At 39.4% G+C, this 15,965-nt stretch overlaps 1 protein-coding gene across 1 annotated transcript; it reads right to left on the bottom strand.

Annotated features, from left to right (window-relative positions):
* Positions 1-3,629: 3,629 nt before the first annotated feature.
* LOC147059088 (CD151 antigen-like) lies at positions 3,630-14,078 on the bottom strand. Its single transcript, XM_085907426.1, has 8 exons — positions 13,919-14,078; positions 11,025-11,109; positions 9,616-9,807; positions 8,155-8,229; positions 5,603-5,707; positions 4,632-4,790; positions 4,430-4,516; positions 3,630-4,338 (listed from the first exon to the last, which is right to left on the bottom strand). Exons 2-8 carry the CDS (start codon positions 11,106-11,108, stop codon positions 4,279-4,281), a joined length of 762 nt encoding a protein of 253 aa, XP_085763552.1. The 5' UTR covers position 11,109; positions 13,919-14,078; the 3' UTR covers positions 3,630-4,278.
* Positions 14,079-15,965: the final 1,887 nt, after the last annotated feature.

Below are 15,965 nucleotides of genomic sequence, written 5' to 3'. Positions count from 1 at the left end.
TACATTTCAAATTCCATTTCCTGCAAAAAAATAAACATGATATATACAATGTGCAAAAATATACACTTATGTGTAGTAACTATCACTATGATAAGACCAGCAATAATTGAATACCTGTAGGTTTGGCATAAACTTTTCTAGATGAGTGCTTCACTTTATCATGAAAATCAAGCACAAAAAAATCCATCAGTTCCAAGATGATGACAAATTGTGTGCGTGATTGTCTTTCCTGCAGACAAAAAAGTTACCTTATTACGCTTGGACCATCTGCTCAGGCCGTCTTTAGAAAGTCCGAGACACCTCAAGACTCAGAATCCCGTGCATCCTCCTGAATTGGATATGACCCGAAAGGGGACGGAGGGCCAGATGTTGGGCGCTACGCTTCAGGGAGCTGGCGAGGGCTGAAGTGAGGCTGACAGAACAAGTGAGTGACAAACTGCACGATGTGCATACAGAAGGATAAGAGGCTCCTGTCAGCACACTGGAGCCGATAAAGTTGCTCTTCTTCAGCGCGTGCATATCCACCGACTTGCAGGCCCTTCAAGCCAAGAGGCAGCTCAGGGACAGGTTTTAATACACAGCCTGAATGTTTGTTTGTTTTTGGCTCACACGTTAGGGGAATGCAGATTCAAATATTATGTCACTGCTCAAAAAGCAAAATACAATACAATCAGCCAGAAATCCACTTTACAGGTTAAACAAGAGAGAAGAAAATATTCTGTAGAGCTTCTGCTGCTAAATGAGTCATGGAAGATGTGTGATGGAAGCTGAATTAATCATGCTCTAGTAATTCATATCTGCATGTTATGGCTTTTAGCAAACCAATACAAATATTTAGAGGACAAATCGTGCATTGAGACATCAATTAAGCTCGAATTGGTGCACAGGTGGGGAGTCATGTTTTGCAAATGGCGGGACAGCCAAGGAATTCATTTCATGGATGATTTTTTTTTTTTTTTTTATCCTTCATGCAGTATTATATTCATTTCAATTTTATCCGTGGTCCTTGACAGCCAAGACAGAAGAGCCTTTTCCCCTCATGTTATTGAGACGGATAGACCAAGAGTCTTGCTGCCATCTACAGACACATGATTACATTTGTTGGCCCTCTGCTCAGTTATACATGCAGTCCCCACAGTGAATCAGAATGAGACGTCTGCACTAAGAGCAGCGATGAAAGAGCGAATGAAGCGCCGCATGTACAAAATGAGTTCTCACCAGCTTGCTTTCAACTGTAACATCGCCAGAGTTGATGGAGTGAAAATCACAGCAACCAGAGAGCATAAAATATTCGGCACAAAACAATTCTTTCTATTTTATGTTACAAGCACTTTCTTCCTCTCACTCTCAAGATGAATACACAAATGTCAAACTAGTGAAATGTGAACAACCCCTCGGTGTTCCCAGTCAAGATTGCAAATTTAAAGTCCTCCATCGCAGATGCAACAACACAACTTGGTGGGAATATTTCTCAATGTAAACTCAGAGGTCACCAATGTTGCACTAACGTGGATAAATTTAAGGCCATGGATGTTATCGACCTTGCCGTGTGCAGTCATGCCTGAACGTAAACAAGCCTTAACCACAGTATCTGAAGCACCCAAAATGTTTGGCTTGATTACATTTGCATGATTATACTAAATGACCAGGATTGAGATTTCAGTTAGTGTTCAAAATTAGAAAGGCTGGCGGACATAATCAACCATTTACTGTGTCTCGGAACATCTAAACAATATTCCGGGCCGTTTTTTCGATGGAAGTAACTCACGATAAATTCTACGAAGCAGATAAAAAACAATGTTCGTGATCCCACACTGCTAGGGTTAAAGTTCAATATCATGCCAGTAATAGAACCAACGCTAAAATACTTTGGGTTTTCTTTGCCCATGGGTCAGAAGAGACACAAATTCCTGCACTTGTTTCACTTGTCACAAAGATTCCTGCTGTTCATTCGGCATGCAGGTAAGCAGAAATCCAATCGGCTTCCAGGAAAATCAAGTGCAGAGAGGAGGTGAAGGGTTTAAAAGGGTTCTCTATCTGAAAATAGCATACAGCTCTCTTCTACAGAAGATGATGTGCTGCGAACAGACAACCGCATAGGCACGAGTGGAAAGATACTTTAGAAATGTCATAGGCCGGCATCATTAACGTAGCGCTTGTGTTAGCTCGTGTGTTGGCTGTCACGGCAAACGAGATACCCTACAAACGGGCAGTGTCCTCGTGAGATAGACGAGGGAGAGTTATGGCTTTCAATCAGCAGGGAGCATTACTTGGGGAACACTTGTTGTTCACAGGCCTTTATTTGAAGCCGGAATTAGACAAGTGAAGTCAAAGGGAGGGCAGGGCAGGGCGGAAAAACCTGTGTTCCACAGAGGTCTTGTTGGATATGCTCTGATAAAATTGCTATGTGTTGAAGTACTTTCACTGCAATGAGCACATTAGCTGCTACCTCCCCACCATGAATAGAAAAACACCTCGTTTTGTAAAAAGACGACTACTGTTTCACAGGGTGTGCTGAATGTAAACTGCACAGAGAATTGGGATTCTCGTGTGTGTGTGTGTGTGTGTGTTTAATTTCCCCATTGTTGCGGGGAGAAATTTGCACAGGAACTAATATTTGACTTAATTTGTATTTTTCAAACATCACAGCAGAAACCAATTATTGCACTGTAGCACATGGTGTAATATGATTTCCAACAGGGTGGCAATAAAGCACAAGCTGAATTTCATTCATATCAAAGGTATTCAAATCAATTTATCACGATGGTATGTACCCATTTGAACATCATTTTCAATGTGCAAAGTTCTGTTTCTTTCCTGCTTATATTCGGAACTGGAGCTATTGAAGGGAGGTAATCCTGAATAGCCTCTGGGTGTTTTTTGCTCATACTCACCAGCTGTTGAGTTGATGGAAATGCGGTGGGTGCCGCCTCCCTGTGTTTGCACGCAAGCACTGCTGCCGCCGCAGTAACATTGCTGACACACAATCAGCATTACAACAGGTCATCATAAAACTAGGCTTAGGGTTTAAAACTAAAGCTAGGGTTTTAAAGTAGGGTTTCAAGCTAGGGTTAGGGTAAGGGTTTAGGATTAGGGTTTCAAAGTAGGGTTAAGGTTAGGGGTTAGGGTTTCAAAGTAGTTTTAAAACTAGGGTTAGGGTTTCAAATTAGGGTTTAAAACAAGGGTTAGGCTTTCAACATAGGACTTAAACTAGAGTTAGGGTTTCATAGTAAGGTTTAAAACTAGGGTTAGAGTTTCAAAGTAGGATTTAAACCAAGGTTTAGGGTTTAAAACTAGGGTTAGGGTCAATTGTCAGAGAAATGTTTCACCATCGGAACTGACAGCCTGCGACATTAGGGAATTGATCAATACACTAATGCACCCGTAAGCCTGTGACAATCACGGAAGGGCCACTGCTTAAAGGTAAGAAGGTCTATGGCATTTTGGAAATGTTTGTTTAGTTTTGTTGAGGGGGTGGCCTGACCTGACCACTGACATGTGAAGGTCATTGTTGGTGTGCAAAACATGTTTTTTTTAGATGAATAATATTGACCGCCCTGTCCCAAAAATTGCTGCTAATTTCTGATCTGGTGAAGAAAAAAAAAAACACAGTGGGAAACAGTTTTTGATTTTGATGGCTATTTATTAAACGCATATTCGTAACCGATTAGTTTGTCAAGATGCTTTTGAAGAACAATATTATTGATGCAAAAGAATGTCAGTACCTGATTCTGCACACTGTCAAACTGTAATATTGATCATATGAAAAGTAAACAAAATCTTAACTTAAAAAGATCATCTATATACAGCATTGATTTGTCTGATGATTTGGTAAAGCAGTAGATGCGCACAGAGGTCATTCAGTGTCTATTTTTGGCATCAGTGGTAGAAAAAAAAATACAGTCAAATATAAAATGGGCACTTTCCCTTTAGCAATGTTGATAGGCAACACACGTTACAATATCAAGTCAGCTTTGCACGTTAGATGAGATATAAATAGTTAAAATCCTGGCACTATTGTGTGATTACAAAGATGGTGCACTTATGCTGGTGAGGAAGGTGCAGTCATTGTACCATCAGTCTGGCAGATAAAGTGTCCTTGCCAACACGCTGGGGGGATAAGAGTCTGATCTAACAGTGGCACGTTGCTATGTGAAGACACATTAGGCAATAAAAGCTCAACTACAGTTATAGCTCACATTCACAAAGTATAAAAAAAAAAAAAAAAAACAGTAGTACGACTTAGGGTTGGTAATTTATACCATCTCCTTTTTGTCTTCAGTATGGCTCCGACTTGAGACGGTGGTATAGGCAGCATGTAAACACCATCCCGATAATCTGTATGTTGAATAGAGATGCAAAAAAAAACCCAATATAAAAGTAATGTCTTCATGATTTTGGTGTTTGAAAAAGGGACATTTTTGCTTACCTGTACACAGGCAATCCCAACACCCACTGCTCCAATGATCTTGAGGTGGTCCTGAATAAATTTCTCCAGTTTTGAGATACAGCCACCCTAAACAAAAAAACAAAAAGTCCTCATGCTGTGATGTATGAGCACAATCACATCCTATGTTTATCATTTGGATCATTAATGGCTTTGGGATCACCAACGTCTGGCAGAGACTCACCTCAACCTTGTAGATGTTGGAGGGGTGCCCCCCACGTCCACATAGAAAGGATGGAGTCTTACAGCAGCTGTCAGGCACCACCCTGCCGCCTCCGTCGTTGGAGCGGATCCAGACACTCTTCTCCCAGTCGGATGAATTGTCGCTCCCGCAGCACTTGAACTGATGGGGGAGACAGACGCAGAATACATAATCGTACATTAGCAGAGAAAAGGAAAAAGATATAGATAGCTTTGACTTCTAATAGCCATAGATCACAAATGATGCTCCATAAACCACCTAAAAGAGTGAACTGCTACCATCCAAACCTTCAAATGATGGATTACTGCTTGGCCTCAAAACCTACACTAAACTTCATGACCAATGATCCAATGATCCAATGATCCAATATCTATCTATCTATCTATCTATCTATCTATCTATCTATCTATCTATCTATCTATCTATCTATCTATCTATCTATCTATCTATCTATCTATCTATCTATCTATCTATCTATCTATCTATCTATCTATCTATCTATCTATCTATCTATCTATCTATCTATCTATCTATCTATCTATCTATCTATCTATCTATCTATCTATCTATCTATCTATCTATCTATCTATCTATCTATCTATCTATCTATCTATCTATCTATCTATCTATCTATCTATCTATCTATCTATCATAGCATTTTCTAGAATTAGACCAATAATTGTAAAGACGCGGCCCTCTGAATTACAATAATTCGTTGTAAGAAAAAAAAATGAAAGGACTATTTTACCAACGTTTAATGCCAAAATGTCCTAACCGTAATGTTTCCCATTGATCACATACAGTTCAGTTCACCATTTCTAACCAATTTATGCAGAAATGTTGGGACAATACCAATAATTCCAAAAGGCTGACATACACTTTCTTATAAGTGTTGTGTAAAATGATCTTATAGTTTGTGCTCACACTTGGGCGACATGTATGGAACTAGTTACCTCCCGTTGCAGTTTATCCACAGCAGTGGTAACATGCTCATGAGTCTTCTGTTCATACTTCTGGATCATGGTCTCCTTCAGGTTCTGCTTCAGCTCCTCATTTAACTGGCCACAGACACAGATAAATGCACACACAACTCGCAATGTGGCCACACAATTCATCACAGTCCAGCACAGACCACGGCTGGTAATAAATGAGTTGCAACTCTTAATTTTGGCGCGGATTAGATTAATATGCTGTCTTCGTGATACACGTTGTCGACTAATACGTTGAGAGGAGTGTGTGTGACTGGGGGGGGGGGGGGGGGGGGCGGTCTTATGTGTGTTTTATTCTCAAGAATGCTCAATGGCGGAGCAGGGAGGTCTGGAGGGACTCAGTTTCTATGGCAACAAGCCAGTGGGGAAACCACTGTAAATCAAAGCATGACAGAAATATCAAGGGAATGAATGATGGGAGGAAATGTAGAGGACAGAGTGAGATTAGAGAGGAAGGAGGAAAAGGAAGGGACGGACTGACAGTTCAGCACCTGTATGCACTTGAGGAAGTGAAGTGAAAAGAACAATTTATCAGTCGACACACCTCATTTGACTTGCCTTGATTGTTTATCTCTGTCGTGTTGGCATTTTACCCAAGTGTAATTCAAATGTATTTGATGTGTAAAAATAATAAATAACAAAACTGAAACAAGGAGGAGAGAAAAGTGGCAAACTGACTTTTATTTGGGCCACTTACTCCCTAAGCTGCAGCAAGCAGGTCATTATCACATGGACTCATTTATTGGAGCCAGCAACAATATTAATTACTTTATTTGGCTCTTATTAAAAACACACAAGGTATAACAGAAAGTGTGTCTTGTACAATGTCCAACTCGCTTTCTCAATTTACCAGATTGTGATTAAAAGGCCTACGTGTGAAATGAGGACCTAGAGGAGCATTGATGAGTCTAACAATGCTTCACTAAACACCTGTGGCCCACCATTCACTCCAAATGTAAGAGGAGATGATGCACTCTGAGCTGCTTCTTAAGGTTCTACATCTGTCCCCTTAAGAAATCAACATTGTTCTCGGTAGATGGTAATACCAGAATACTTGTGAATAACTTGATGTCCAGTGCACACACACCAGGTGCTATCTTTCTCCTATTGCTTGTTCCAATAGTAGGTGCTGACCTCTGGTGTTGCATGCTGTGCAATGCAACGCAGAGAAACAAATAGCTTCTGGGGGGGGGAGACATTGCAATATGTCTTTGTGATATAAATTTTTTTTATCTTATATATGATGTCACAAAATGTGCATTACTTCATTTTCAATTAAGAGTATAGGTACGTGTTTTACCATGTATTTGTTTTTTTCAGACTCGTGAAAATGAGAGGCCAATAACATGAAGCATCTTCACCAGAATAAGATCAAGTGCATGCTATGAATTGGAAAAGAGAGCAGAAATAAAGCTGGAGCCATCGCCCACATGCACCTACGTTGTTTCATTCTTCTGTATAAAAGCACTATGGCAGCACTATGACAATGATGGATGGTGGTGAGTAAACCGACGCCTGTGTGTGTTATGCAAAGCGGCAATACTTCCAATGCGACCAAGCGCTAAAAGACATTACGTGTCTGTAGATAGCACAATCATGAATGTCAAGTAACACAAAGCTTCTTCTCTGATTTGAAATTGAATCTAAAAAGATTCCAAACTATGAACAATCGTTTCAGTAGAAACTAAAAGTTACTTCACTTCAGAGTAAAGCAGAGTTTTTGTAACATAAAATAGTGAATTTATTTCTTGCTACACTACTTTTGTTACTGTGATAAAAAATTATATCGCCTTTTTTACTCAATAAAACACTCTTTTGTTATTTTCTACAAATAATCAGATCAATAAAATGAGAAGTTGAAGGCAAAACGACTGGACAATGTTTGCCAAATGAGCCATATAGACTGCTAGTGATTTAGAAAAGATTTTTCATGGGAGCTTTTAACAGCCTCACTAGTTTTCATGGATGAGGATTGATTTAGCTCAGGTAAGAGTCGTAAAAAGTGAATAAAGAAGACAAAGCACTTGGCAGACAAAGCACTTGGCAGACAATTTGTGTATTATAAGCAAGAAATTTATAATGAGCAGTACGGTTTTAAACAGTGAGGCCTTTAGACTTGTCAGGCTGGAATGCTAGTGGAAAAACTATTGTGTAATTTAATGCAATGTGAATGCGAAATGGGAGAATGGAAAAATTGTCATCTTTAGTTATGTTTCAAATTTCAAACAGCAAATAAGCACAGTGGATAAAGTAATACTGGATTCTCCTTTTTGCAAAAAAGTGAATACAATAAATATTATTCTGGGAAATTTCCTGAATAATTGATGAAATAATCAAGAGAATAATCAATCAAGAATAAAAAGATGTGTTAGTGACAGCCCTACAGCAAACGCCAAAAGATAAGAAGAAAAAAAAAAACCACATGTAATAATAAGGTCATGCTCACTTTGCCTCACAGTACGTTAATTCTGGAAGGTGCTTTTTAAAATAATGAAAAAGATTTTAGCGTAGCCTACCTGCTGATAGTAGATATAAGCCAGGACACCAACAAGGATCTCCAACAGGAAAATACACAGCAGCAGGACAAAATACTGGAAACAGATACAAATTATATATTTGTAAACACAGCAATGGATATTCAGAGAAAATAGTCATGCTACGAATAGAACTATGATACAACTTGGTTTAGAACATACAGTGGTGTGAAATTGTCAAATTATTACTTTTTATGCATTATTCTCTCACATAAATGAGTTGGACACCCATGTGATTGGTGAACAGGCCCATGCAATTGAGAGGAGGATTGATCAGAATTAAAGGACCTTGACGGAGAGTAGTGTATGATTTAATAGTTGCGCTCTTTCAATCTTTCAATGCTGAGCAATTTGGGATGCAATTTGTAAACTGACAGACCATGAAAACAAAAATGTGCCACAACTTCTCAAATGACTTCTATATGAATCGAAAAAGGAATGTACCATACCGCAACAGTCTAGCTATCTGAAAAGAAAATTCTGCAATCGACCCATGAGACGAGGACAAAAATTAAAACATATTGCTCCAGCTCGAGTGTGACGGAAAAATGATTGTTGGCTGCGGCAGTGCCCTACTCTCGAGAAGTGCTCGTGATCATCCAGCAGGCATCTTAAGGTTACACTGTAATTACTGCCAACATGACTCAGCAGGCTGATTCACAGGGCTGAACTTCAACTTTCTTACCATCTGAGTCTGACTTTTCCTACTCATCTTGATGAAGATACAGCTGGACATTGGGTTTGGTTTGTTTGCCTTTTTTGACTGCTACCCAGTAAAGTGATAAAGAGACAACCTGTGATGTTTACATAGCAGAAGCGTATATCTTTTCTCTGCTGCTAAGGCAAGCGCATAGTGCCAGCAAACACAGGAGTCTCATGAATCAGCCTCTTTCCTCCCTTATGTTTGCCCTCTTTAACGATCTCGATAGAATCTCTCCTTGGCGACACGTTCATTCCGTCACTGTGATTCATCGGCCTAATCTTAGCTTTTCAGGAAGCACGGGGCATTTGAAAATACACAAGATACACACTCACACAGACCGACACTTGTTTTCAATCACATAATCACAACATCTTAGAGAAACTTATTTCACACCCCTACAGTTATGTTTTCTCCAAACTGAAAATCCATTTTGGGGTAGCCTTTTAACTCTGTCAGCGAAGAGAGAGATCGCCGGTTTGTTTAGGCTGCTTAAAAAAAGCACGAGAGATTGTGTAATTTGTACATATTTTTAGATGCACTTATTGGGAGATATTTGAAGTGCTTATGCCATGTTTTTATAGAAGATTCTACAAAGATTGCAGTCGGTTGTCATGTTGCTATTCATAATCTTCTGTTACTAATGTCCCACAAAACAAAAACCTTTATAAGGTGTCTCCACTATTTTCCATGTAGTGGTTCTGCGATCGTTTTTGGTTGCAATGTCTCTGCCAGTCTCTTACCACTCGCAGCAGCATCCTCTGCTCCTTGAAGGTGGCACAGCATCCCAGAACGCCTGTTACCATGACGATGGCTCCAGCGAAGACTAGTATGTAGGCAGAGGCGGCGTATGTCATGGAAGGGAGAAGGCTGATGTAGTCGCTCTTTTCAAACAAAGTCCAAACACCCACACCCATCACAACGCCCCCAGCGAGCTAAGAGAAGAACACAACATGAGTCAGATCTCGAGAGGAGGAGGCGTCTCAAATGAATGAGCGTGAACTGACATACGAGAGGATTCATGTCAACACGCATCTTATGCTGAGGAATTACAGTTATTGAAGTGATGGACAGTCACAGTTACTGTGAGAGATAGCTCGTGGGAGCTTTCACTTGCATTGATTTTCATCTTGAACAAGTAGATAAAATTGGGTTTGATCAAATGGTTTGAGATAACCCCTGGATACAATTACAGGGTTGCAAAAACGATTTGTGCGACTATTACTATTTGTGCATTATACATCTTGATGTATTTGAAATTGTGTCTTTGAATATCAGACAAACGTTCATTCAGCTCATGGGTGAATATTTATAAAAGATCATTACACAGAGGAATTTAAGGATAGTACTTTTTACCTCATTTCTAGTCAAAATAACTATTTCAAATATTTATTTTGTCATATTCAAATTGCTTGGATGTGAAATTTGTGGTTTTTATTAGCTGTGAGCTACTATTTAAAAAAAATATAAAACTAAATCATGTCATGTTTCACTCTCTGTACATAGTGAATGTTTGTGCACTAATTTGTACACTTGACTTAAAAGGTTCTGATACATTAAATGACCGGTGTAGGCTGTCAGAGGCAGCACTATCACAACAACAACAAAAATATGTTGCAAAGAATAAGTGAATAATGTTGTATTATAAAAGATTATGATTATTAACATACACAAATATCTAATTGAGCCTTGAAATAAAGTGTACAGCATCCCCAAGTGGTAACAAAAGGTAGTACTTCAGGCATTAGTTGGTCTCAAATCTTTGCCGAGATGTCAGTTAAATAAATTACTGTACAGAACTTTGTCACATAAACAGTTTATAGTAAAACTTTTCCTCTGCATTTCGAAAAAAAAATCTTCTGTTTGCGATGACATACAAAAGACTGTAAAGTCAATAAGAGAAGGTTTAACTTGTTTTCTTTTTTTTTTAAACCACCTTAGATTCACCTGTGTTTTTAATACATTACAGGAAACCATAATAATATGTGAAAGGTGCCAGGAAATTATTAGCACAATATGTAGTACTAGGTTGGACAACATGTAAAAAATTGGCTACAAATCACTGGTCAAAATAAAACAATTGAGAAATCAATATTTGGTGAATGTATTTCTGCAGCTCTGTATGAACATATTGCATTGTATGGAGACTTACCCAAAAGAGGACATTGAATGTGATCAGTAGGTATTTCAGGCAGATGGTTCCACATGTTTCTTTCTTCTCTTCATTTGCACCCATGCTGAACAATGAAAAAAACAAACGAGAAATGAAGACCTTATGCACCTTAAGTTTGTTTATAAAGACCTCTGGAACATTAGCTGTGAAAAAGAATGACTAAGTATAACAACTCTACCTGAATTTAATTACCATATAGTATATTGTAAATATATCATGCATTATGTCTTTTAACAGACTGCAACTTTTTCATTTTAAAATTGTTTTGAAAAATGAACAAAACAGAAAGCAAGATTTAAATTCAAGCTTAATACATTATGCATAATGAGATGTTGCACGGCTAAAGCAATTTGTGGGCGAGGAATATTAGATATGTAGTGACTCAGTCGCAGCTATTGCTTTATTACATGTGTACAGAGAGAAATCCATGAGTAAGCAAGCATTAAGTACAAGCTGAGAGTCATGGGGCTTTTCCCATAAATGTTGCAACCCCTGTTTGGATAGCACGTGAATACTGTCTGACAATTCATGTCTTGAGAATTTCATTATTATATGACATTACCAAAATCCAAACCACAGCAGACCTTTGGAATGGCACAGTCAGAATTATGGAGCCAAATCACAGAAGAACTCTCCCCATTTGCTAACATCCTTTTGAATCTCACTCCACCTTGTATTTCTTAGTCACGCTCGGACTTGCCCCTTTCCAGATGACTCCTATTGACTCTATTCCCTTCCCTCATTCGACAGATGGTGATATCTTAATTTCAATTTGGAGTGAACACTTTAGTGAATCTGTTGACCATCTGTTGGTCACAGACCTGACACTCTTAGCATGTGCCTGGGAATTAAATGCAAACAAAAGCTATTGATTGGTGTGTTGTTTTTGCAGTTATTTTGTGCTAAAGAAAATACAGGTTGGTACAGAAAGTAATATACAGTGGAGCCTCGGTTTTCGAACACAATCCGTTCCAGAAGGTTGTCGTATTTTGCAATTACAAATAATGGGAAAAAAAAATAATCCGTTTCAAGAAAAAAAAAGCCCGCCTTTTTAAAGCTTTTTTTCATTTGGGCATTTCTGTCTGATCGTGCAACTGCAGCGCACCGCCGAACGCGCAACCGTAGCGCGTCACCGACCGCTCAACTGCACCGCGCTGGTCGCATTATTGTGACAGAGCCGTCGCTTAAATTTAAAAAAATATTTTTAGAGTCCTAATGTACTTTCCAAAATTTAAGTGGACCTCAGTGCACAGGAAGTTTAATTTTGTCCGATCGCGCAACTGCAGCGCACTGCCGAACGCGCAACCTTAGTGCGTCACCGACCGCGCAACTGCACCGCGCTGGTCGCATTATTGTGACAGAGCCGTCGCTTAAATTTAGGAAATATTTTTAGAGTCCTAATGTACTTTCCAAAATTTAAGTTTACCTCACAGCGCAGGGAGCTTAATTTTGTCCGATCGCGCAACTGCAGCACCGCCGAACGCGCAACCATAGCGCGCCGCCGACCGCGCAACTGCACCGCGCCGGTCGCATTATTGTGACAGAGCCGTCGCTTAAATTTAGAAAATATTTTTAGAGTCCTAATGTACTTTCCAAAATTTAAGAGGACCTCAGTGCGCAGGGAGCTTAATTTTGCCCGATCGCGCAACTGCAGCACCGCCGAACGCGCAACTATAGCGCGCCGCCGACCGCGCAACTGCACCGCACCGGTCGCATTATTGTGACAGAGCCATCGCTTAAATTTAGAAAATAATTTTAGAGTCCTAATGTACTTTCCAAAATTTAAGAGGACCTCAGTGCGCAGGGAGCTTAATTTTGTCCGATCGCGCAACTGCAGCACCGCCGAACGCGCAACCATAGCGCGCAGCCGACCGCGCAAATGCACCGCGCTGGTCGCATTATTGTGACAGAGGGGTCGCTAAAATTTTGAAAATATTTGTTTGTGATCATCAGAAACTTTGGAAAAATGTATTTAACTTTCTTAAATAGAGCCTGGGAGCTGCACGTCTAAGATATAAAAAGGGAATAAAAACACTGTAAAGCTGGAAGGTTTCTTGGTTTAATTTAATAAACGTGCTACAGGGATTTCAACACTGTTAATATTATTATTATTATTTTTACAATATATATATACATCCCGCATCCTTGTCTCATTCCCAATGAATCCTATCTATAGACTCCACGCACTCCAAGTTAGAAGAAAACCAAAAAGTTAGACTCAGATGACAACATGGAATTAAAATCACGGCTTCTCCATCAGTTTTTGAGTATAAATTTAGCATGCAGCATGATGTGTACGATAAGATGCTGGAAGCTATTGTACCTGTATTGACATCAGATTTGAAGTCTGTAGATGTGCATATCTTTTTAAAAGTGCTCTTATATAGATGCAATATACTCCATATACTTATTTCCAGTGGATTACTTGGGTGGTTTTATTTCTTTCTTTCTTGTTTTGATCATATCCAATATAATTTGAGCCTCACCTGAATATCCCCAAGATCGTTCAGTGGTACGGGCATGACGTCACTATGGGGCCTTATAATGGTTTGAACGTGCAATGAATGAAGTTGACTAATGATTAAATATTGGCTGTAATTTGGTTTATAACAATAAAAGCCAAATAATCTTAGTTTAAACGCAATTGGGGGTGCATCACGAAGCTAACCAGTCGTGTTGCGATATTTAGGACTAAAACTGTGTTTTTATTTTTCATATTAGTAAGATAAACTTAACCGGGGAAGCAAACAAATGCTTATTAAATGTTTTAGACATTACACGTCAGTCATCAGAGATCGAAAAGACGGTATTCCTGCAGAGGTTGGAAAGTAGCCCGTGTGAGGTAAAACCGAGTCATCCCCGCGTTCACTTACCTGTTATTTGCGATTACAGTCTTGACAAAAGATTGAAATGGACACAGGAATTCGAAACGTTGCTTGATTTTTTTTTTTTCTTTTTCACTTAGCCCTTTTGCTTTACAAGACGAGTGAGCGAAAAGTATCCCACGATTGCGAACCAACACAAGCTCCACCCCAGGACACCTTCCGGGAGAGCGTGCGTCTTTTTCCTGTCCGGAGGCCACATACAGAATAATGCTCGCCACATACCAAACCAGCAATCTCAAATAACTTGAATAATTATGTTGTTACTTTTTGTAACATTAAAAGCATTCATTTTATGAGTACAGGTGAACCCACCCAAAATGCACGAGAAGAAGCAATTTATTAATACACAACAAGTAGCGGTTTATTCATATTCATTTCACACTTTCATCAACTAACCATCCTTTTAATGTTGCTTTTATTGAGCCCAGGCAGAAGGTATTCTGAAGGGTTCTTGTATGCTCCAACTACAACCTTTTTTTTTTTCTTAGTATTTAATTTTGTGGTCGTAGTATTGAGTTGTGTGGAAACGCTCTGCAATCATGCTTTTTAAAAGGCCCATGCTGAATTATGTGTAACGAACCTTATTGACCACTGGATGGCAATGGTTTTCTTCAATCTGTTCAATGATTTGAGCCATTCTGAAGGTGGCCCCTAAACGAACCACAAGAGGAGCCCATAGGCCTGTTCTAAATATTGTTCGGCTTTGTGGGACATAGTGATTTCCTAGAAAAAGTGAGCATGTGAAAATGAAAACTATTTTGCTGAAATTGATAGAAATAAAGTGTTGAATGATTCCCACCTTTTTAAAACATTGCTGCTTAAATCAGTGCCCTGCGATTGGTTGGCAACCGGTTCAGGGTGTCCCCCGCCTACTGCCCGATGACCGCTGGGATAGGCTCCAGCACGCCCGCGACCCCCGTGGGGACAAAGCGTACAGAAAATGGATGGGGGGTTCAGGGTTTTGGGTGGATGGATGGATGGATGGATGGATGGATGGATGGATGCTTAAATCAGTACTGGTAATCACGAGAACAAACAAACACACACGCACCCCCCCCCCCCCCCCCCACACACACACACATGCAGACCTTTCTAAAATGAGAATGATAAACAGAATACTTTGAATGACATTTTTCACACTTTGAGCAAGAACATTCCTCACTACCCATAGTCACCCTTTTTGTCAAATTGTTTACGGATAACCTCTGCTAATCTCCACCATTTGGTCTTGAGGTTATTGGTCCGCTGAAGAGGCGGGTTAATCTCCCGCACACCTGTCGTGGCTATGCCAAGCTTTTAATACATCTCCTGGATGAAAAGAGGATCCAGCAGGTGTCAGTTGACATTCTTTCATGCATTCATTCAGGATGCAGAGCAGTGCGAGATAATTATTTACAAAACCTCACCTAATGATCCGTGATGGCAGATAGTGATGATGAAATGGACTTATTCTTGCAACGGATGTAAGTAACTTGAACTGATTCTCATGCTTTATCTTTTTGAAATATTTAAAATTGATGCTTAAGGAAGCACTGGACAAATACAGGTAAACAAAGATGAATTCATGCGCACGTTTCCAGTTTAGTGACCAGTGGGGCTTCTTATGAAACATAACTGTACGTGAGAGATTTAGAATAGGAAGCAGCTTGTAGCCTAATTCCCAAGTATTTTTCTGATCTAGTTGTAGCATCTAAATATAAAGGTCAGTTGCGAACAAAATGTTCAACCATAGCAGGTCTTTTAAAAGGTCTTGAAAATTCAAAAGTCACTTTTCTTTAGAAGCACTTTGCAAAACTCGACGATGTGTAATGTAAAGAATTTTAAAAACTGCTGTAAATGTGTTGTCAAGATAAGGTTAAGACACATTTATGCAAGATAATACGAGTTTATTCATAGTGTGTTGCAATATCTATGTTTCTAAGCAGCCAATAGAACATGAAGACGGTAGAACTCATTCCAAAAATATTAGAATGTCTTTTCATTTAGGCTTCAGCTATTATATATAGCTGTCATCTGATTTAGCAGTCAAAACATT

This window comes from Syngnathus leptorhynchus, chromosome 3 (assembly GCF_054491065.1).
Source record: "Syngnathus leptorhynchus isolate UIUO chromosome 3, UIUO_Slep, whole genome shotgun sequence".
Classification (NCBI taxonomy): Eukaryota; Metazoa; Chordata; class Actinopteri; order Syngnathiformes; family Syngnathidae; genus Syngnathus; species Syngnathus leptorhynchus.
Note: the sequence above shows the minus strand (reverse complement) of the source record. Positions and strands in the feature narration are given on the sequence as shown.